Source organism: Xiphias gladius, chromosome 3, assembly GCF_016859285.1.
Source record: "Xiphias gladius isolate SHS-SW01 ecotype Sanya breed wild chromosome 3, ASM1685928v1, whole genome shotgun sequence".
Taxonomy (NCBI): Eukaryota; Metazoa; Chordata; class Actinopteri; order Istiophoriformes; family Xiphiidae; genus Xiphias; species Xiphias gladius.
In genome coordinates, this window is record NC_053402.1 from 13,840,475 (window position 1) to 13,862,934 (window position 22,460).

Below are 22,460 nucleotides of genomic sequence, written 5' to 3' on the forward strand. Positions count from 1 at the left end.
CTACATTGAATGGAACCTTCTCTTAAAGACTTAGTGATCATTTATGATTGTAACCACTGATTTGAGTTCCACTAGTAAAACAAGACCAGAGGCGCATCTTAAGACGCACGTTAAGCCAAAGAACCTTATGGGGAATATACTTCATTATATTTCATGCCACTTCATTGTTAGGCACACAGCTCAGCTATACATTCAAACTTTACAAAGTTTATAATGTTCAGTTTTGATCTACACTGTCGGAGAAGTATCCATTTAACTATGTTTATTATTGATCCTGTAGTTCCCTGTGGTGTTGGAACTACATTATATTCAGAGGTTTTTGCAATGTTTGTCCACCTTCATATAATGCAGCACAACGCTACCGCTATGACTTCAGTAACAAACACGTAGCTGAATTAACACCTCTCTGACAGTGCCAAGAAATCAGTCTTCCCAAGTTGTAGAATCAGTGGCAGTTCTGTTGTATTGGATTACATTAAAATGTATAGGTTTACCTCACAATGTACACAGGGAATGGGTATATATTATATCTTGGAAGGACAAAACACCATCCGACATCTGAAATAGAAGTATTTAGCTATTTTATGAAAGTCGGGCAGGTTTGAAACTCTGCTACTTTTTGTTTCTCAAACCTGGCAACGCTGGTTAGAGATAGCAATGGAAAGCCAAAGTTCAAACATCACACAGAGGGGAGAGTTGTATCAAGCGGTCTCAGTGTGCACACAAATCATAACTCATATGCGGGAAAGAAACATTTCAAATCATTTTATTACAAGACAAATCAAACCCTGACAAGGTCATGTCAATGTAATTGACAATTCATAAACCCACGAGGTTTTATATTAGATTTGGCACAGAATCTAAATCTGAACTCTTAAATTAGTTTACTCACAGTCCTCAAACAAACACTTTTCACAAGCTTTGTTCATCCTTCGCTTTTCCACATCTTCCCTCACTCACTGACTCCAACCAAACACTGATGTCAGTCTTGTCGCAGTGCTTCAGGTATCAACAAATCGCAACAGTGTCCCTGAAGTTGTAGGTATGCTAGAAAGAAAACAAGAGTTTATTCAGTGAATTAAAATGTAACAAACGGTTTAAGATTCCCCACGAGCCCAGTACAGGTGATGTGTCAAATTGGTCCAATTCGCTGGCAAAAAGAAGTTACAAAATGCTGATGGAAACACCAGTTGAGATTTTAAGCAATCACGGCTGTGTTTTACTTCTATATCATTTTCTGAGTAAGGGGATCAAGCTAGCTTGTTTTTGGAAGGTTTTCGACAATAACCACAAGCACATATTCACACCCGAGAGCCAGCATCCAGCCTGTCGGTTGTCCAAGCATGCTACAGAAGACCCCTCAATTACTGACCTGAGAGGACCATAAATCAGAGAGCAGCTGCGTGAAGTACCTGTCCTTTTCATTTGACAGGTGGGTTAACTCTGACCTCAAATTTAAAAACACTTTTCAGAGTCGTTAGCATCCAGACTGCATACAAACAAATATTACCTCTCCACCAGCTCTGCACCAACAATGTCATGGATGTGGTATTTCATGTGGAATTTCACTTGTGAGGTTGTTCGCCGCTCCTCTAGCTGTGCCTGTAGGACTTCACTATATTTAGACTTCTTCACCATGCCGAGCACAGCTTTACGACCTAACAGGAGAAGGGGTGAGATGGGTAGACACAAACAGTCCTCCAATTAGCAAGGCACTGTCAAAAGGTAAAGTGTTGTTGACACTTTCGCAGACACCCACCCTGTATGAAGTACTTGGTGAATTTGCCAGAGTTGGGAATGGAAAGCCACCAGCTGCCCGCGTCCCTCACAGTCAGGACCCCTGACTTCACCAGCTGCCTGGGTGGTGAGAAAATAAACCGTGTGCTGATCTTTGAAAATGGCTAATACACGTCTAAGGTCTCAGGTCTAAGAATTTTCATACCATAAGAGTAAAACCACAACAAGGCTCTCGGCACATGACACACTAAGCAAAGCCAAATTTTTCTTTTAGTCAAATATAACTAACTTCTTTTAAACCCTGAGTAAAATTAAACTGTGTCCATTGTAAATGTTGTCTTGGCTGCAAAATGCGATCAAGGGAAAAGATGTAGATATTTTGTGCTTAACTTTATTCCCATTTCCCAAATTTTCAGCTTAACAGATTTGATGTTGTGGGAAAATTTGGAGTCACCACTAGAATTTTAAATAAAATTTCAAATAGCTTGAATAAATCTCAGCACTGTAAGGTGGGTGTGAAATTGTCAACAATATTTGACAAAGAAAGAGAAACAGATGGGGATCTTTCATACGTTATCTCCGAGTCTGTGAAGAGGAACTCCCTGAGCATTTTGTCTTTGCCGAAGCTCAGATCTGTGCAAGAGGAGGTCAACACCCTCTCTAAGAACTTCTCCACCGTCGCTCTGGTCACTTTGCCCTCCTCTCCCGCCAGCACTTTGGCCTTGTAGTCTGAGGTGAAAATCAGCCCGAAAGCTTCCGCATCAAACCCGAGCTGGAACATCAGCAGCTCTGCTTGTTCCCGCAGTTTATTCTGTGAACCACAAGGACGGCAGCGGAGTGAATTTTCACATTCAGAGAAGACAGACATATGCCCCGTCTCACACTAAAGGGCCATCTTACCACCTCCTTGTCCACCAAAGTCTTGTCATTGTGTATGCTGTAGAGCTGGTGCTTAAGCACAATTTGAGGCAAGGTGTCATTGAAGAGCTTCCTGGGGAACAGCGTCATGAGGTACTCCAGGGTGGACCTGATGTCAGTTGGCCCTTGGAGAGGAAGATATGGATGGGGAGTGAATCGAGGGATGCAGTCCTCAAAACGAGACACAAAATTGGAGCCAGCCACACTTACCATCTCCATCACCGACGGCACCGAACCTCTCCACACCGTTTTTCCTCTTCTTCGCCGTGAAAGCGTCTGAGGTCAGGGCCCGTTTCCTGTTCATACCTGGAGGAGAAACGATGGCAGACAGATCAGGAACCCGCGGAGCGAAATCGGCTGATCACCCACACGGCTGCTCGTTTCGTTGGCAACGCTGACCACAACTTCAATCCACAGAACCGGCGTTATCTGGGTTATCAGAAGGAATGGTTGCGTTATACGCTACGCCCACTGCCCTGCCAACGTTTGCTGAAGAAAACAGCAACATGAAAAAAAAAAAAACAACGGTAAACATCAATTTAACGCTACTCCCTGTCATTTTGCGAGACGTGTTTTCTCATCAGGACGAGCAAGAGCCGCAGCCGAATTTACCTCTGGGATACCTGCTAGGTTATGTTTTCTAGCCCGAATTACAGCTCTGGGAAGAAACTCAAGACTCTCATATTGACTCGGGGATGACATTTTCGTGGGACCTAGAATTCGGCAGCACCCGGCGGCTCAGTCACTTTTGTCTTTTCTTGTTAGCCGAGCTAATACAGCTGACAGCTAAGTAACGCTGCGGCGTCCGTCCGCCGAACGCGCAAGCGGATATCTTGACCAGTCAACTTAGTTCAACCCCTTACCTGGGAGCTACCAATAGCAATAATATTACTATTCACATCGCTTTGGTCCCATTCAACGCCACGTACAGTGTCTACGGCTCCGACGAACAATTTACAAAGTCTTCTTTTTCACCGCAGTTTGCAGGGAGTGTCGCGACTACCACCAGGCGGACTGGATGAGAAACTGCGTACGGAAACCGCGTTAACTTGGGTGTTAGCCTACGACGCTAGTCAGCCGTCCAGCTAGTGAAACAAACACACTTTGTGTATTCGTTCTCTCACTCGGCGTCAGTTTTCGTTTTTTGTGTTTATCAGAAAGGATGCTCCAAAATATCATGGTCGTTTTTTACGCGAAGTCCTGTTTTATTATTCTGACTGACTTGGCATTGACATAAATTTGACGTTAGCTTAGCTGCTTCCGCTGCGGATGCTGACGACGGTAGGTTTTTCATTCTGGCTATTTACCGGTGATTTAGTTTTAAAAACTTTTTTTTTGTTACGTATAATTTGGAAACCTTCATTGACATACAGAATACATGCACGCACGGGTCAACGCTGCATGCATGCGTGTTAACCTGGACACCTACTCGTGCAAGGCATACATCTACATGTTTACATCATGAATATATATATATGCATTCACAGACACACGCAATAGACAGGTAGTTGCCCAGATCACGACGTGGTGGGTTTAATTGTGGTGCATTTGAAAGTTAAATAAGATCCACTTTACTGATCCTATGCAGGAAAATGTAACTGTACCAGCAGCAAAAGGGGTTACAATAACATTCATAATAGAGTAGATGAATAACATAAAAAAGTAGGACACAATATGCACTATCAGCATCTACTATACACAATATGAGGCCAAAAAAGTACTATATATATGGTACACAAATAGTAACGACTAAGTGCATTGAGACACAAAATCACAAATAAAACGAGATAAGGACAATAGGACACATAAATGCAAAAATTGCACTTGAAGAAACGAATTTTGGTGACAAATGAAGTGTCTTGTGTGTGCAGATAGCCATGTTAGCGCTGCCTCTTCAGCGACAACACAAGCGAGGATGAGGCAGAGCATGTTGTGGCTTTCCTGCAGGAGAGCAGGACGATGAGGAACATCTGCTCCTCTCCCCAGCAGGTAGCAATGGACCACCGCAGACCCCACCCTCCCAACTCCAGCTACCACAGCCACCAGTCAGCATACAAAAGAGAGAGAGATGACGGTGGAGGAAATCCCAGTGGGAGTAAACGCTTCAGACCAAACCACCACCAGTATCAGCCTGGGTCAACTCCTGGGCAAAACCCACTCCGCTCTCGGGGATTGAGCACTAGGAGGGAGCTTTATGAAAGAGACTTTCCTGTGTACAGACAGCCTGTGGAAGTAGGTTGTTTTTCCCTCGACTCTGAGCGCAGATTCTTCAACGACAGCAGGCAGATGAGATACTACGTGGAACCTGACGGAAATCCTAATTTTGACCTGAGGGATGGATACACGGACCGCTTTATAAAGAGAGACGACAGTGTGAAGGAGAAGCTGGACCACATCCTGCGGTGGACCATGGCCAATAGATCAAAGCTTAAATCAAGGGTGACCACGGCCTCATCGTGGTAAGTGCACAAACAGATGGATACCGACTCGTGATCTATATTCTCTACCCCAACCAAGTCTAACCACAACTGTGTTGCCTTTTGGACACAACCGCTGTGTCTTCCCAGTGCGTTAGATGTCGACTTTGTTACATGGCGGGGTCATCTGACCAAGCTGCTGACCACCCCCTATGAGACGCGGGAGGGCTGGTTGCTGGCGGTCACCAAGTTTGGAGGCACGCTTTACATCAGCGAAGTGGAAACAGAAGCTGCCTGCAGGGAACGAGAGAACCGCACTGAGAGGCACAAAGAGATGATGTACTGGGGATACAAGTTTGAGCAATACACATGTGCAGGTATATAAGTTTATACGATAGGGAATAATAATAACTTCTGTTCACTTTCATAAGTTTGACTGAAGAGGCCAGTCTTTTGACTTAGTGTCTCATAATTTCAAGTTCCATGATTTTTATCATCCCTAACATTCCTAACTTTTTATATTTTTCTTTTCCTGGTGGAAAATGGCTTCCATATATTATCAGTTTGTCCCATTATAATACATATGACACACAAACCCAAACCACAAAAAGCATCCAAGGTGATAAGATACTTAAATGGTTAACACTTCACCTTTATCCACCCCTGTAGAAAACATCCACAGTTTACCTGACCCGAGTGGAGTGGTTAACACTAATGAGGCCTTCTGCACGGTGGTGCAGACTCGGCTTGCAGATCACAGGCTTCTGTTCTCCGGTGAGGTGGATTGTCGGGATAAAGATCCCAATGCTCCAGCTCCTCCCGCCTGCTACGTTGAGCTGAAGACCTCTGCAGAGATCTGCACCCTCAAACAGCGCAGCAACCTCCACAGGTGGATGACGAAACAGTAAAACATCACATAATCAACTTTTTTTTTTTATGTCCCGTTTGTTGGACATACGATGTACCTACTTTCAGCTATTTTAAAGTTAATTTTCCCTGTTCTTGTGGTCCTTAGGTTCAAACTGCTGAAGTGGTGGGCCCAGTCTTTCCTCCCTGGAGTCCCTCGTGTTGTAGCAGGTTTCCGGGATCACGACGGTGTGGTTGTTTCTGTGGAGACTTTTCACATCTCGAAGATTTCACATCTCATCAAGGTACAGTGTAGTTGTTTGTAAAACTAATCTAAGCATAGAGAATTTTTTTTTTTCTTTTGATCTATTTTTGCCATGCTTAAGGCCTGGATCTGTCATTTTTTTTTTTCATCTGTCGCTCCACCACTGTGGTCCAGACTGAAATATGTCAACACGTATTGGATAGAAGAAATATGTTACAGACATTGATCGTGCCCAGAGGATGAATCCAACTCACTTTTGTGATTCCCTGAGTTTTCCTTTAGCACCAGCAGCAGGTCAAAGTTTTCATTTGTCGAAATACCTGCAGAACTTGAACAAATGGTATTGCCATCATCCTCAGCAAATGCTACCATGGTAACACTCTACAATAAGATGTATGAGCATTTAACTGAGAGCACCACTGAACCTACATTGTCACAAAACCACATGGCTGTTGACAAAAGAAAATTGAAGATATCACACGAGTAACACAAAATGTTTAAATTCTTTCTGTCTTCTGTGTTCTCTCTGAACAGAATGAATACAACTGCTGGAAGCCAACAGTCTGTATGAACTTTTGCTGCGATTTCTTGTCTTTTGTGAAGCAAGTGGCTACTGAAGACAATCCTAGGTCAGTTACAATGATAGACAACCCGGTGGGCTTTTTCAATTATAAGCCAGTTGTTAAATGCAGTGTATTTTTAGCACTCTGTCGCTGTTAATGAATCATTGTTTCCCTTCCAGTGTGGTGTACCTGTTCTCCTTTGAGCCCCACAGAGATGTGACCTACTCAATCCACAGGGACTCCCAGTATTCATTCCTGCCCCACTGGTATATCGAGGAGATGACCAGATGTCGAGACTCACACCATCAGTCCTGATTTACATCTGGTCATTTAGGACTGTTGATATACTGTATGTGACCTCCAATGGAGGGTTCTTTACCAAAATACTTTGGCATTTAATGTGTGGACGACTTTACTTGTACAACTTTGACGGTGTCACTGATCACTACTCCGTGATATGTTGGAGGGATTTTTATAATTTGTTCATTTGATAACTGAGCCATGGTTTTTCATGTGGCATGTGATTTTAAATAAAACAATAATTACAGTATGGTGTCAATATATTTTCTCAAACTTTATTATTTCCTGGTTATGACAATAATTTAAATCCCCAAAACAGTGGTATGTTCATTTAAACAAGATTAGAAAAGAATGTTTAAAAATTTTGATGTAAATAAATGAAGATGACTTCAAGTATTGCATCCGCAGTTTTAAAAATACTTTCATGTAAACTGTCAAGGCAAAACCATCTGGTGATGTTAAGTTCATTTTGAGACAGAAAACAACAGGTCACTTAGAAAGCACCGAAGACAGTGATGAAGAAGACAATGATTAACATCTGTGGTGTAGTCTAGAAACAGTTGTTCAAATGCATCACTGGCTTTGTTGTTGTTTTTTTAACTAACAGTGACAAATTCACCAGATTTTGGCTCCTAACCAAAACTCACCTGATTTAGTGACATTACCTTTATTCAGAGCTTTCTGCTTTTTCACACCTGCTATCCTCCCATTTAGCCCTTTTCTTCACTGGCAGTCTCCATTTTCTGCCTTACTGGGCATTTACTTCCTCACACTTTGCTATTGTTTTTTTCATAGCTACTTTTCATAAACACCTTTATGACCTATCGAAGACATACAGAGTTATTGAAGTGCACCTCTGATTCTTGAAACCAAACTAAGGGCAATTTCTAACTTACACAACACTAAACAGGAGGGAATCAATGCTAGTCGATTGATACACAGATACATGAGTTATTTCCAGTCAGCAGGTGCTTGAGTGCACAGAAAAGGTCTGAAACCAGGTCCATGTCACAACTGAGCTAACTTAATGAAGAGGAGCTCCAATCCGGTAAATGTGTCATTTCTAGTTTTTGGTAAATTAACAGTATCCTACATAATTGCAACTAGGCTACACCACTGAACAGTCAAAAGGCTATAATCTCATAAATATGAAGTCACAAAGCGTTGCACCTGTTGTAGTGATTACAACTCATATGTAAACAGCTTGAAAAACCAGTTTAACAGCAACAACAGCAGTGAATCAACTGTGGCTTCACAAACCTCCATTCAAAAACTCACAGGGTGAGCACTGTGATAAACACATACTGTAAATTACTGCAAGCCCCGACTACTCTCCACTACTGACAGGACACCAGGATAAATAATGGAGACAGCTGCAGGGCAAAACGTTCATACTGACCAATACAATAATGAAGACTGTAGACTGATAACTCAGTGCATCATGGTTTGTATAAATCATCAGCCGTCATCACAGCAAATACATCAGTTCATAGTACAGTTCTTAAGTGATATAATTTAGAGGCACTTACTACAGTATTTTTACACGTCACCTTTACTCTCAGACTCTCAGTGTAGGGTAAAGCACTCATTACAATCTCTATTATATTCTAACTGTTAAAAATAATAATAATTATAACTTTCTGAAGCTTGAAAAGTAGGTGCAGATTTTGCACATTTGTGTTTAATAATTACATCTTGTGCATCTTCTGGTAGCGATTTCACGAGATTTCAATCTTGCAGAACATCAAACTTAGTTAATTTCATAGTTAAACATAAGACTGTGCGTGTCCGGAATGGTCCAGTGGCTTAAATCAAGGCAAGACATAGGTAGGTACTTTATTGGTCTCATTATTTGCAACAAACCCCTGATGTTACAGAAAAAGTATGACATTTTGGGAAATATGCTCATTTGCTTTCTTGCTGGGATTTAAGTGGCGCTAGCCTGGCTCTGTCCAGAGGTAACAAACTCCACCTACAAGCACCTCTAAAGCTCATCAATTAACATGCTGGTTGTATCTCGAAGTTTAAAAACAAAAAAAAAAAACAAAAAAAATCCCCGTTTTATAGGGTTTTGTACCGGTCTTTTTCTCAGTCAGGACCACTTAATTGCTCGAGTCGCTGGTCGGATTCCATGGCAACTGATCCCGACAAAGCTCCGATTGCCAGGCAACCAGTAGAGTTTTTAGGTTATTACACTTAGGTTTCCGTATGAATTAAACAAGCGAGTAACGTGTTACTTAATGAGCTTTACATTTGTAATGGTGATTCAGTTTCCCCTTGTTTCCTTTCCTTTGTGCTAAGCTAAATTAGCCAGCTGCTGAAGGTAGCCATGGGTGGATTAAGCCCCAGGGCAAAACCCTGCTCTTCGGTCCCTTTTGACCCCCATCGTACACTACAGTTTCATTATTTCCCCAGAAACCAACCAGTACACCGCAACTGAAAAGGATTAGTTGATTAATAAATTAGGCAGTTGTCAGAAAATTCACTGGCAAAAATTGATTATTTTTTGGATTATTTTTTAAGCAGAAATGCCAAAAATTCACTTGTATGGCTTCTTAAATGCAAATATTTGGTAGTTTCAGTTTTATATGATAGTAAACTCAATATTTTTGTGTTTTTGACTGTTTGTCATCAAAAAAAAGCAGTCTGAATACGCTAACTTGGCCGCCAGGGAATAATAGTGCACCTTCTTCCACTATTTTCTGACATTGCAATCAATTAGTTATTACAGAAAATAACTAAGATGTATTGATATTGAAAATAATTGTTGGTTGCACTTCTGTGATGGAAGGTCTTAAAACTAGATTTTGTCAAAGCGACAAAACCCGTCAGGACCATGACAGGAACCATCAGAGTTGATATTTCATTTTAGTAGAACAAATTGCTAACAATTTTGCAATTCATCAAATTATATAGATCCAAATGATATGTAGTAAACCTGGGGCTTTTAAGGCCTCTGGGCCTGAGGCCCCTGAGCAGTTGCCCGCTGTGCCTGACCGGTAATCCCACTCATGGTGGTAGCTTTATATTTATTGTGCTGACATGAGAGTGAGGTCAATAATCTTATCTACCTGCCACCAAATGTCAAACTTTTCTTTTACAAAGTATTGTAATTTTTTTCCCCAACTAGTTATAAAATTCAGCTCCTGTAAGATCACCATGTCAGGAGACATTCACCAGTGCTGATAATCAAGGTCAATCTGCATAGATGGAACCAGTTAAAGGTTAAAAAAACAACAACAGAAAAAAAAAAACAAAAACAAAAAACAAACAAAATAACAAAAAAAACAAAGGAGAGTTTCAAGTATTAACCCCCACTCTCCATGTTTTGGGCGAGTGTTTGAATCTGGCTCCGTAAAGGCACCAATCCCATCTCTTATAACATTTTATGTGACTGGTATAATTTTCTGGCATTAACAAACCCTACTTACGATGAGTGTATTAATGCTGTACTGTATTGAAGTAGGTGTGTGTTCACTTCTTCAGTTTCTTGTTCAGACTCATGATTTTGAAGGTGGTGGCAGTGATCTTCTCGTACACAACAAACATGAGGGCAGCTGTCAGTACCGTCTGCAGCAGCTTGGCCTCCAGGCCTTTGTACAAACCAAAAACACCATTCCTCCTGTAATAAAGAGAGATGTATATTAACGATCATCTATTGTAATATCTTCACTGGTTTTATCACCGTGTCAGTGAATGTGTTAGCGGTCATGTAGCTGCACTCACTTGATTCTGTCCATGAGCAGGGAGAAAATGTTTGAGAGGCTTCCAATCACACCACCCTTGCCATCACCTTTGTACTGACCGAACTGATGAGAAAACATACAGCAGGTCATCTTATTTCACTGAGATTTGATGGGTTTTTTTGTTTTTTTTAAATTTACTTATTGTGAATGCTGTTAAAGAACTGACACTGTCATGAGATACTGAAGCATTTCTGTCCGACTCACTTATGCATGTTCTGAAATATACTATAATTTCAGAAGGCTTTATTGGGGTTTCTTAGTCAGCTTCTAAGGTTTACACACAAATACCACCTTCTCACTAGAAACAGTTTAACTTTTATGCAAAGATATTTTATATATTTTTACATAGAAAGCCATAACATGAAGATTTGTTTCCATCGAACTCTGAACGCTGATAAAAATGCTTTATTTTTTCTCTTGCAACGAATGTTTTCCACACATAATAAAACATAAATTATAATGTTATAAATAAAGCTGGAAAACTATACCATAATTTTGTTAGTATCAACAAAATCTAGTGAGAAAACTAAAACTAATAATGGATTAATACATCTATTATTCCTTACCGTCTGTATTACTCAGCCCCAAACGCACTGGTTACTACTGAAGACGCAAATCTTCAAAAAACTGGTCACAAATATATAGTTTCATTTCTAAAAAAGGCTACATGACTTCCTTAAACAGCTTGGAACTGTAGTTTTTTAACAAATGTTACTCAATCAAAGGTAAGCAGTGTATTTCTCGGTGACTACTTTCAGCTGTGGATTAAACCACATTTGCTGCTCTTTGTTTCTGTGTTTCAGACGGCAGGATGGTGTAGGTCTTAGTGACTCCAAAAAAAAAAAAAAAAAAAAAACATACAGTGCACATGTTTATCATAACAAAACCAAAGTATATAAACAACAAATCACCGTTTTACGGGGGGTGATATGTGGGACTACTTTTTGGTTGGGGCCAGTAAATTCCTGCAGTCTCCGCCGGTTGCTGGACCAGTTGCCTGGCAACCTCACCAGCTGAGTTTTTACATAAGCATGTCACCCGGTACAACGTTGTGGCTCACTGATGTATTGTTCAATTATTTCTTTAATAGCTTTTGGACAACAAACGGCGCTCTATGACACAGAGGAGTAAGACCCATCAGGCTTTGGCTATGCAGAAGATTATTTTTAGTGGGATCAATTCATTGTTGTAATTGGTCTTTTTATGAGATTTCTTGACAATAGGAAAAAATACCAGCCTTATCCTTATCAGTGGTTAATGTTTGAGACATCTTGGAAACATAAACAAAAAAGGTGAACTTTGGTATGAGATAGTATTTACCCTCAGGATGGCCTGAACTGTCTGAAGAGGATATGTCGCAGTGGTAGCAATGGCCTTGGCAATGGCTCCGATGAAAAAGATCTCTGCTGAGGATATCTGTGTTAGGAGGAAAAGATTTAATTCACTCATAACCACTGTTTTCAAATAGAATGGCACTAAGTAGAGCGTATACGTCCGCCAAGGCAAAATACTGAGGAAAATGTCCAAAAAATGCCCTATCTTGCAATGTTAAGGAAAGTGATGAAAAATTCCTGGTTACGCCCCTTCGACTGGATCCACACCAAAATTTAATGGGTTGTTCCCTGGCCTATGCCCCATCCCTTCACCAAGTTTGGTGCAAGTTCAGTTCCGTACCTTTTTTTTCATAATCCTGCTAAGAAATAAACAAAACACACCAGCCAACAAACAGGCACGGGATGAAAAGATAACCTTCTTGGCAGAGGTACGGAAACATGAAATGGGTCATCACTAGGAAAATGACACTGATAACGACAATGACATTTAACACAAACCAACACCATCAAAATTCAGGGACTTCTCATGTGACATTTTTTGATTTTCCACAATGTTGTGTTCTCAAAAATCTTCAAGCGGGATCCTCTCTGATCACAGCCCTTGAGGCATGAAATAATGTTGCAATTGCTGCTTGAGCTGCACAACATAATGTCAGCCTTTGTTGGGCTCATTTTGCAAACACAAACAAAACAATTTTTTTTTATTCCGAAAAATGTAAAATAAATTGAAATGAGCACCTAGTCTTTCACACAAGGTACCAGGTATAAAGACCAACAGGATAATCTAAAACTCTAACAGTCCTCTACAATTAATAACAGTCAATGAAGACGGAAGATGTGGGTATATAAACATGACAGGTAGCCATAAATATTATATCAGAAGAGGAGTCATCCAAGTTGAAAATGAGACGAGGCTGATAGATTAGCCCCTGTAGTGTAGTATTCAACACATGATCATCTTTTTTTTGCGTCCTCTCACCTTCCTCCCTCCCTTGCCTGCCTTCCTCTTCATGGCCTCATAAAACATGAACTGCACAGCTGGGTTGAGGACGAGGATGAGAGAGGGCAGAGTGCTGTTCCACAGGGTTCCCACTCCCTCAGTGGCTATGATCTGTGAGAAAGCATCTGACAGGGAAAGCCCAAGCACAGCAGGGTTTTACATCTGAACAGTAAAAAAAAAAAAAAAAGCATGTCTGAACCGTATCACACAGATTTGATATATATATATAAATAAAACACACCAAATATGCCCTTGTACTGGGTCTGCTGGAGGTCTTCGTTTCTGAACTTTGCCCCCTGCAGCTTCAGCCGAGTGTTGACCACCCACATGGGAGTGGTCAGGACCACATTCACCACCCCTGCGTGAACAACAGATCGTTAGCTTTCTTAAATCATTCTTAGAGGTACCTTGTGGAGTTTTTGACCCCTACTAGCTCTATGGAACAGGTTTTTGTTTTGTTTTTGTTTTTTTTCCCCCCAAAAATCGGTGGGTCCCAATTTTGTGACACAATACACAACCCTGCCAATGGTTTTGGATTATTCCACTGATGTACAAGTGGCGGTAATGCACAAAATAAGGCAACTAGTAAGTAAACAAGGACATACATTAGAGCTGAAATGATTAATCAGTTAGTCGAGCATCTGTGATGCAAGGGTTTGCATCTTTTCTTGGTTTCATATCGCTGTAAACTGAATACCTTGGACAAAAAGAAAAAAAAAGTAATGGACTTTTTTTTTTTTTTTTATTGATGAAATGATTCACCAATTACACGAAAAAATGCCAAATTAATTGCTAATGGAAATTATTGTTAGTTGCAGTCCTAATTTAAACAACGCAGGATTAAAAATGCTTTTTTTTTTTTTTTTTTTAAATTGACTTTGCAAATGTGTTATGAGGGAAGAAAATGCGTTCAACTTTTCTCAGGCTTCAAGGATACACAGACAGAGTTTTTGTGAGTAACACCGAATGTAAACATAACTTTTTTGTTTACAAGAAAACTCCACAGGGCAGCTTTAAATCATTCATTCAACACCCTTAGTACTTGATGGTTTGCATCAAGTCATTAATGAAAATTAATTTTACTGTATGTTTGTTTACCTGCCACGATCCCCATGAGCAGGTCTTTGCCAGGTCTGGACTTGCCTGGACCAGAAGCCGTCAGCTTCTTCAGCGTGTTGAAGGTGTAGAAGTAGACAAAGTTGGAGCAGCAGAGGCTGGAGATGACTGGGAACCAGCCTCTGTACAGAGACTGACTGGGAGAAGTGTTGAAGAGTCATTTGAACAGTGAGTGTTTGGTCAAGTGGCCACATCATCAGCCTAAACATGAGGGAGCCGGTAATTGTTTAGATTAGGGCTGCAATTACCAATGATTTTCATTATTGATTAATCTGCTGATTATTTTCTTGACTAACCCCTTGGTCTATAACGTTAGAAAATACACATATCTGGAAGAAAAAGGAGAGAAGCTGGAAACAGAATCTGATTAAAAATGACCTAAATGATTGGTCAATTAACAAAACTGTAGCCAATTAATTTGCTGTTGATCAACTTAAGTGGTAAATTGACTTTTTCAACACTAGTTAAGATAGACTTTACTCATAATAAATGTCTGCCGCAATTACATTACAACTGTGCTTCAATCAGTTGTTCAAATCAAACCAAGATGATCAGATTATAAGAACAAAATAAACCATAACTTGGCAGAAGTTGAACACAGCAGCTTCTGTTATAGTATGTTATAGCAAAAAACTATACTTACAGGCCTTCTTCCTTTACAATCTCAGCCAGGATGATGGGGGTGGAGTTAGACTTTCGCTTCTCATCCACTGAAAAACAAAACAAAAAAGTGGCATAAATCAGTGAACAAGGTGAATGGTAAAGGGCCACACCACCAAAATAATTTCACTGGTCATGAGGAAAACCACTCAGTCTCAACAATTGTACAATGTTTTCTGTGGCACTGGAGACGCTTTGTAGAGTCTGAATAAATAAACCTGGTGATGCTATCAGGGTTATCTCATGTTAAGTTCGAGATTCCAAATTTACAACAGAAACACTGAGTAACAAACTGGGGTTATAGAGTCTGAAGCACATGAGTGTTGACCAGGCAGGGAGGGTCTCTAGAACGTGGGATATACCACGTTTCGAGAGCATAACAATAAAAAATAAGGCAACAGAAATATAAAATAACATTAGAGTTACAACTAACGTTCATTTTTATTATCGATTAGTATATTATTTTCCCTATTAACGTATTAGTCTTTGGTCAAAAAAAAAAAAAAAAAAGTCCAAAAAAAGTGAAAAATCCGTCCATTCAAGTTCTCCACAGCCAAAGGGGATTTCTTCAAATGTCTTGTTTTGCCCGACCAACGGCCCAAAACCCAAAGATATTTAGTTTGCTATCTCAAAAGACTAAGGAAAACAGAAAATATTCACATTCTACAATCTGTATCCAGTGAATTTAGCCAGTGTAGACAGGTGCGTCTTGAGCTGCTTTGTAAAAAGGTGTCCACGCGTAGTGATGTCTAGGACCCATAAAGACTAAAGTAAAAGTCAGGATATCTTGGTCTCTGCTTCATCATCTTTGACCAGGTCTCTCATCTTTATGAGAGTGCAACACTAAATTAGTGGGCTACTCCTTTACATCACCCAGCTATAGTTACTCCATAATGAAGCAAACCCATTACACCAAAGTTGCTGTACACTAAGAGTTGCTGCCACCCCTGGTAACCCCTGTCAAAGACGATAAGACCACCAACTCACCCTGCAGTCTGCTTTTGGCCGTGTCCAGAGGAAAGAAGACGGTCATAGCTGTCACACTCCCCTAGAAGACAAAGCTTTGTAATGTTACAGTTCGATAGTGAAACGAAAAAGGCTCGGCAACTCCCCATCTTCAGTTCAAAGCCGTTTCTTCAACGCGTACACTACAAACATCGAGCTGCCGAGACAAGTCCAGGCACAACCACATACTTCACATAAAGTCATGACCTATCCTCTTGTTGCCCCTTTATCTCTGCTCACCATTGCACCTGCCACGGCATGAACCAGCGTCTCGTAAGACAGAAGGCCGACAGCCGAGCCGCCGTTGTCCGACATCCCTGCCGCCTCTCCCGTTCAGACCACACGCACTAGACGCCGGGAAGTAACCGCGGAGCGACGCGAGGGGAGACGGCGAGTGGTCGGTCCGGTTTGTCTAGCTGTGGAAACCGTCGGGGGAGTTTGGTAAATGTTAACAGCTACAGCCCCATGGTGACTACAAACCCAGGAGCGGACGAAGAAGAGAAAGCAATGAAGAGAGTGAAACTATCGCGCAATGTTCCCTCCCGCTCTTCGGTCATTGGTCGATCCGGTGCGAGAGTCTCTTTCTTCCGCCTTCGAGGGTTGTTGTTGTTGTGTTTGTTCTTCTTCTTCTTCTTCTTCTTCTTCTTCTTCTTCTTCTTCTTTTCTTCTTCTTCTTCTTCTGTTGGTGTTTAACAAGCCACAAGAGAGGCATTACAACCGCCTACTGGAGTGGCGGGTGGAGCAGGATTTTAAAAAGCTTCAGAATATCAGAAATCATTTATTATGCAATAAGCTTTTTGGAGCATATGGGGAAGTATAAAAAGCATATAAATTGGCTGCAACGAGGAAGTTATTTAAAAACAAGTTTTTTAGCTTCTTGCTGACCTTTTTTTTTTTTTACCTTTTAAACAGAACAGTATGTACATACTCTCGTATACAAACCTGATTTTGTATAGTGCATATAAAAAATAAAAAATAAGTCAATCAAAATACAACACTATAGGTAATGCACAGCAAAAAAATAAGTTATATAAGTTTTGCCATCTTGTTTTAACCAGTGGTGGAAAGTAACGAAGTACAATTTAATCAAGTACTGTACATACAGTAAGTATAATTTTGAGGTATTTATACTTTACCTTAGTATTTCAGTTACATGCTGCTTTCTGCTTCTGCTCCACCACATTATTTGACAGCAAATACAAGTAAAATCTTGATTTGTAAAGTACTTGTTACTTTATTAAGATTTTAAACAGAAAACATCTTTTATCAAACTATCAAATGTGAGATTAAATGATTAGTTGGTTAATTGATTAGCTGATTAGTCAGTTATCAAAAAATAAATAAATAAAAATAAGCGACTGTTTTAATAACAAATTAATTTTTCAACATTTTATGGTTTCAGCCTCATAAGTGTGAGGATTTGCTGCTTTTCCTCACCTTAAATTAAATTAGCTCAATCTCAACCAACTAAAGTTATATATATATAAAAATGTGTGTGTGTGTGTGTGTGTGTGTGTGTGTGTGTGTGTGTGTGTGTGTGTGTGTGTATCTATCTACATTTTATTTAAAGTAGCTGTAACTAAAACTTAAATATTTTTAGTTTTCTTCATGTTTTTTTTAAACATATCTAATTATAACAGCACATTTAAATACTGTATTTCTCGGCAAAACTGTTAAAAAAAAGGGTTTGGAGTCAGTCCATTTCACTAATTAATGTTAGATCACTGTTAGAAAGCTGTCTACCATGTCATGTTGAGTATTTGATATTTTAAGAGAACTGACAGAATGCCAAATTCATTTCATGACATTTGTAAATGTGCTTTTGTGAATCTCCCTTTTCATAATGAAGCTTCAAGTAACTGATGATGATGAACTCGAGCAGTAATTGTTTTGTGAGGAAGTTTGCTGCAGCTGGCAGCAGCGAACTGGACTTTGCTTTTGTTTTATGGCACTGAGCTGAGTCAACGCCCAGTGATCACTTTGTTTGCTCGGGTCTTCAGTCTGCAGTCAGTCCGTGCATTCTGGATTTGCTTGGACCGTTCCTGTTTTTTTAAGAGATGTCTAGGTACCACAAAGCTGCAATTGATGGCTACTTGGACCTCTTGAAAGAGGCCACAAGGAAGGACCTGAACACCGCGGATGAAGATGGCATGACTCCCACCTTACTGGCTGCTTTCCACGGACATGTCGATGCCCTTCAGCTCATATGCAGCAGAGAGTAAGCATGATACACACAGCTCTATCGCCTGTGCTTCATCTCGCATACCCAGAGACTCAAATAACCTGTGGCCATAGCAAGTTACCTCTTCATTATTATTACTTTAATGTCCTGTAGTTTATTTAAATATTTTGATTTCCCAAAGAAAGTATGTCAGATAACTTTGGCTATATTGTTACACTAAGACATGTGAATATAAACATTTTAGACTGTTTATAATGTTTATATTAACATGTCGATATAGCCAAAACTACTTTTTCTGGTGTAATATTTCATGTATAATGCCCTAAAACTAAACTAAACTAAGATCTTAAAGAAGAACCATATTCACTGATCTAAAGTTAACATTACTGTACAGTGAATTTTATGGCTGGAAAATAATGTGTTTTATGCATTTTCATACCGTATGTCAGTTTTTTAGGACTTCTCCTGGCTTTTAACAACACATGTTGGCGTCCACGTCATCCACTACACCCTAATGAGCTAAAACTTCATTCCCCTCTATAAAACCAGTCTCCGCCAGGAGTTGCACCAAATGTTTAGTCAGCCAACGCCATCCCGTGAAACAGAGGAGCCCTTTATCTATCAGCACCACCCCCACCTCCATCCCTCATTCAGTAAAACAAAAGACAGGCTCAAATCTAGCACAACATTCTTACTGAAAAATTTGGTTCGGACAAGATGTTTGGAAGATATTCAGTAGGGACATGTGTCCTTTAGTGGGACCCATGTCTCAGCTATGTGACTGGAATTAAGTGAAGCATTTCCACTTTGGTCATTACCAGAATGAACTGGGATTTATGACAAGGTCTTGCATTATTACAGCAATCAAGACTTTTATGGCTGTGACAATGACGCACAGCACTGAAGGACTTTAACCTTAATAGTTGACCAATTCTCTTCAAAAAATGTGGTATTATTTTCTTATATGTTGTGAGTATTTTGGCTATATGAAAGACTTTATGTTAATTCTTGCCTTACATTCAAAGGAATGGTTTGACATTTTGGGACCGTATTCACCTTCATGCCAAGAGTAGGACGTGAAGATCGATTCCACTCTCATATCTAAATACAGTAGTAGACACGTAGCCAGAGCCAGCGGATGGTTAGCTTAGCTTAGCATTAAGACTGGAAACAGGGTGAGACAGCCAGCCCGACTCCATCTGAAGGTGACAAAATCCACCTACCAGCACTGTTAAAGCTCACTAATTAACATTTTTTATATTGTTTTATAAATCCATACAAAAAGGGTAAAAATGACCTGTTGTGCTCTTACAGACGTTATGTGTCGAACTATTTCTTGGCCAGTTGAAAACAATGTTGAAAATTATACGGAAAAAAAAACAAAAACAAACCACATGCAACTACATTAGATCTCTCCTCTTCAAGTACAACGCTTCCTCTATGGGCTTGAAGACTCACTTCACTTATGAGCATGATTACCTTTCTTAGGGGAATTTTTTCCCCCTTAGATTTTCTGTTGAAATTTGATTTATATATATATATATATATATATATATATATATATATATATACTGGTGACATATTGTGAAATAGTCTTCTACAAAAATAATTGATAAATAAATATTAAGTTGACAAAACCAAGGGGGAATTTTAGACCTCAGGTCAGAGTTTATTTTTGGAGTAAAGCTGTCACTTTATCTTTTACTTTCATCTATACATTTTTGCTGAACTTAAATATACCTTTATGTATTTAGGTGTAGTGGTACGGATATGTATTTTTCACTGATGCAGTTTTGATTTTTATTTAATGTTAGATGCTCTTTGTCTATCTTTGTAGATTTTTCTCACTTTAACATGTCCCTTTGATTGGTATGTTTTGTAGATCCATAAATAAATCCAATTAAACAAAAAAATATTTTTTTAAATATGTTAACTTTTAAATGTATAAATCTCTGTATGCAACAAATATTTTATTCATGAAAGTCCTGCAATTGCAACTGATGTCAATAAAAGCTTTAGGACCTCACAAACCTTTTTGCATTGACCAGAGGTTGAATCAACAGGTGACTGAGAGTAGCAAAACAATGATGAAAAAGTTGCACTATATTAGGTTAAATCAAAATTTTCTTTTGTGTCATACAGAGGAGACCCCAACAGGAGTGACATCTGGGGAAACACACCGTTGCACCATGCTGCAGCTAATGGCCACATGCACATCCTCAGCTTTCTGGTCAACTTCGGTGCCAACCTTTTCGCACTGGACAATGAATTCCACACAGCTATGGACGTTGCTGCTTCTCGTGACCGCATGGACTGTGTGCGCTTCCTAGACACTGCTGCCTCACAGCAGACCAACCAAAATGCCAAAAAGGTCGCCAGTCTAAAGAAGGAAGCCATCAAAGAAGCAGAGAAACGCGTGAAACTCTGTGAGAAGGTGAAGAAGAAACACCAGAGCAAGATGGATAAAATGTACCGTGAAGCAGGGAATACTGGGTCTGTTTCGGAGGCCAGCATGGCATCATCATTCTCAAACAATGGTACCATGACCAGCGTCAATGAGCAATTCTCCAAGCTTATCGCTGCTGATAAATCAGGCTCTCTTCCGGCCAGGTTTAAAGGCACCCTCCAGAAGAAGCTCGGGAAGAAAGATAAAGGCACTCTGCAGAGATCAGGAGGAGATGGGAACGTTATTTTCCTCAAGCAGGAGAACGAAGCGTCTGAGAAACTGGAGTTTTTGGATGTCTTCAGTGAGGTGGATGAAAACATGTTAGATGAAGAAGGAATGGGAGCCTTTGATGATTATGATGACAATGAAGAACCAGGCCAAATAAAACAGTCCATATTCAACAGGCCCGGTCTTGGAGGTCTGATTTTCATGAAGAAGATGGGGCTGGAGTCAGAGGACGTCCCCATTGGGAACAATGAAAATCTCGGCTACCTTGTTCAGAACGAGGTGTTTGAGGCAGAGGAAGATGATGGTGGCTTTGAGGGGACTGGTGACGCGGATCTGCCTTGGGATCAGGAAGATCTGGGCCTGGATGATGATGAAGATGAGGAAACCTCTCCTTTGGATGCATTCTTGTCTGCCATCTCCTTGACAGAGTTTGCCCTCGCACTCAACAGAGAGCACCTGGACCTGGAGGCGCTCATGCTTTGCTCTGATGAAGACCTGAAAGGCATTCGCATCCAGCTCGGACCCAGGAAGAAGATCCTGGAAGCTGTTGCTCGCAGAAAGAACGCACTGGAGACTCCTGGCATCATGACGGACAGCTGCTTGTGATCCACTAAAACATGAACAGTGATTTATCCTCCCGTTTGAAACTTAAATTGAGTCTGTATCTTTTGTAAAGAGAGCTAGTGGTTTGATTTTCTTATAAAACAAAGATGATTCACCAAACTGTTTCTCCAAAAGCCATTCCCACATTTTTAAATGATCAAACTTATAAAGTACTTTGTACAGAAGGGATAACATCGTGCACTGCTACGTTTATATACTATTATCTATGTTACAAACAGCATGACTGGAGAGCATATCTGGTTCAAAAAGGGAAGAAGATTATTATTAAGACAAAACAAAAGAGAATAGACACATGGCCAGATACTTGATTTTAAATTAACAATATCATTGTGTGGACAAAAACAAGATATGTTTTGATGCAGCACTGGTGATTGTTTCTGTCCAATAAATTGGATAAAATGGGTAGTGGCTGATTTCATTGTGATGTTGTACGGTTTTTCTTTAATAATTAATTTTGGCTTTTGACAACATAATGTGAGAATTAAGTATAGCTGTCAAAAGAACTCAAAATAAAGAAATAAGTTCACCACTCTGACAATGCATGTACAGTGTAAAAAATCATTTTAACCATATTTCGATCTCATTCTGGGCACAGTTAGAAAACTGTATTAAACTGGACTGTAGTGAGTGTGATGTTCAAAAATGTACTGGGGAGCCAAGGGCAAAACACTCCAGGAAGCTGTTTTCAGACAAACAGCTCAGATAAATCCACTTTACACAGACTGCCCAGCATCACAGTGCCAGCTGTGAACATAGCAGAGCATTTAGCAGTTAAAGAGATGGTTGTTTTTCTTTGGGGTTTGTTCACCAGGCGGCCAGAGTCATGACTCAGAGTCATTTCTAATGTTGCTCCATGTCTGCTGGATGTGTAAACAGGCAACTAATATAATGTAAAGTAAATTGCATGCTTCTGCTTCCCCCACAAAAGTTTGGGGCCACCAATCACCACCAAAGTGCGGGCATCTATCTCCTCCCATGTGTGCAAGTGTCTGGATTTGCGGGAAGAAAGGATGGAAGAGAGAGGCAAACGGTGCATGAGAGAAAAGAGAGTTGAGGGTGATTCTGGCTCATGA

At 40.2% G+C, this 22,460-nt stretch overlaps 4 protein-coding genes across 6 annotated transcripts; 2 read left to right on the forward strand and 2 right to left on the reverse strand.

Moving 5' to 3' along the window:
* Positions 1-750: 750 nt before the first annotated feature.
* Positions 751-3,679, reverse strand: stk19 (serine/threonine kinase 19). Its single transcript, XM_040115847.1, has 7 exons — positions 3,519-3,679; positions 2,866-2,961; positions 2,638-2,780; positions 2,310-2,548; positions 1,760-1,857; positions 1,511-1,658; positions 751-1,047 (listed from the first exon to the last, which is right to left on the reverse strand). The coding sequence occupies exons 2-7, from the start codon at positions 2,957-2,959 to the stop codon at positions 1,002-1,004; spliced, it is 768 nt and encodes a 255-aa protein (XP_039971781.1). The 5' UTR covers positions 2,960-2,961; positions 3,519-3,679; the 3' UTR covers positions 751-1,001.
* Positions 3,629-7,293, forward strand: dxo (decapping exoribonuclease). Of its 3 annotated transcripts, none has more exons than XM_040115805.1 (7): positions 3,629-3,936; positions 4,527-5,114; positions 5,223-5,449; positions 5,742-5,961; positions 6,088-6,223; positions 6,718-6,812; positions 6,926-7,293. In XM_040115805.1, exons 2-7 carry the CDS (start codon positions 4,615-4,617, stop codon positions 7,059-7,061), a joined length of 1,314 nt encoding a protein of 437 aa, XP_039971739.1. In that variant the 5' UTR covers positions 3,629-3,936; positions 4,527-4,614; the 3' UTR covers positions 7,062-7,293. The 3 variants fall into 3 exon arrangements, with proteins under 3 accessions (XP_039971739.1, XP_039971745.1, XP_039971755.1); XM_040115811.1 differs by having other exon boundaries at positions 4,642-5,114; XM_040115821.1 differs by having other exon boundaries at positions 4,645-5,114.
* A 568-nt stretch (positions 7,294-7,861) lies between these two features.
* Positions 7,862-16,551, reverse strand: LOC120783102 (peroxisomal membrane protein PMP34). The gene is made up of 9 exons (XM_040115834.1): positions 16,148-16,551; positions 15,890-15,950; positions 14,886-14,952; positions 14,225-14,379; positions 13,368-13,484; positions 13,106-13,251; positions 12,113-12,208; positions 10,773-10,855; positions 7,862-10,668 (listed from the first exon to the last, which is right to left on the reverse strand). Exons 1-9 carry the CDS (start codon positions 16,220-16,222, stop codon positions 10,521-10,523), a joined length of 948 nt encoding a protein of 315 aa, XP_039971768.1. The 5' UTR covers positions 16,223-16,551; the 3' UTR covers positions 7,862-10,520.
* A 1,362-nt stretch (positions 16,552-17,913) lies between these two features.
* anks4b (ankyrin repeat and sterile alpha motif domain containing 4B) lies at positions 17,914-21,963 on the forward strand. Its single transcript, XM_040123508.1, has 2 exons — positions 17,914-18,125; positions 20,232-21,963. Exons 1-2 carry the CDS (start codon positions 17,965-17,967, stop codon positions 21,367-21,369), a joined length of 1,299 nt encoding a protein of 432 aa, XP_039979442.1. The 5' UTR covers positions 17,914-17,964; the 3' UTR covers positions 21,370-21,963.
* Positions 21,964-22,460: the final 497 nt, after the last annotated feature.

Bases quoted from the DNA above. Each gene is read 5' to 3' on its own strand.
- LOC120783102 (XM_040115834.1), bottom strand. From the start codon at position 16,222: ATGTCGGACAACGGCGGCTCGGCTGTCGGCCTTCTGTCTTACGAGACG. The intron at 10,856-12,112 runs GTAAATACTATC...TTTTCTCATCAG, and splicing joins CAGTTCAGGCCATCCTGAGG to TTCGGTCAGTACAAAGGTGA. The intron at 10,669-10,772 runs GTGAGTGCAGCT...TCTTTATTACAG, and splicing joins CTGCTCATGGACAGAATCAA to GAGGAATGGTGTTTTTGGTT.
- stk19 (XM_040115847.1), bottom strand. From the start codon at position 2,959: ATGAACAGGAAACGGGCCCTGACCTCAGACGCTTTCACGGCGAAGAAG. The intron at 2,781-2,865 runs GTAAGTGTGGCT...TTCCTCTCCAAG, and splicing joins TGCCGTCGGTGATGGAGATG to GGCCAACTGACATCAGGTCC. The intron at 1,659-1,759 runs GTGGGTGTCTGC...TTCTCCTGTTAG, and splicing joins CACCAAGTACTTCATACAGG to GTCGTAAAGCTGTGCTCGGC.
- dxo (XM_040115805.1), top strand. From the start codon at position 4,615: ATGAGGAACATCTGCTCCTCTCCCCAGCAGGTAGCAATGGACCACCGC. The intron at 5,450-5,741 runs GTATATAAGTTT...CCACCCCTGTAG, and splicing joins TGAGCAATACACATGTGCAG to AAAACATCCACAGTTTACCT. The intron at 6,813-6,925 runs GTCAGTTACAAT...TTTCCCTTCCAG, and splicing joins GCTACTGAAGACAATCCTAG to TGTGGTGTACCTGTTCTCCT.
- anks4b (XM_040123508.1), top strand. From the start codon at position 17,965: ATGTCTAGGTACCACAAAGCTGCAATTGATGGCTACTTGGACCTCTTG. The intron at 18,126-20,231 runs GTAAGCATGATA...TGTGTCATACAG, and splicing joins CAGCTCATATGCAGCAGAGA to AGGAGACCCCAACAGGAGTG.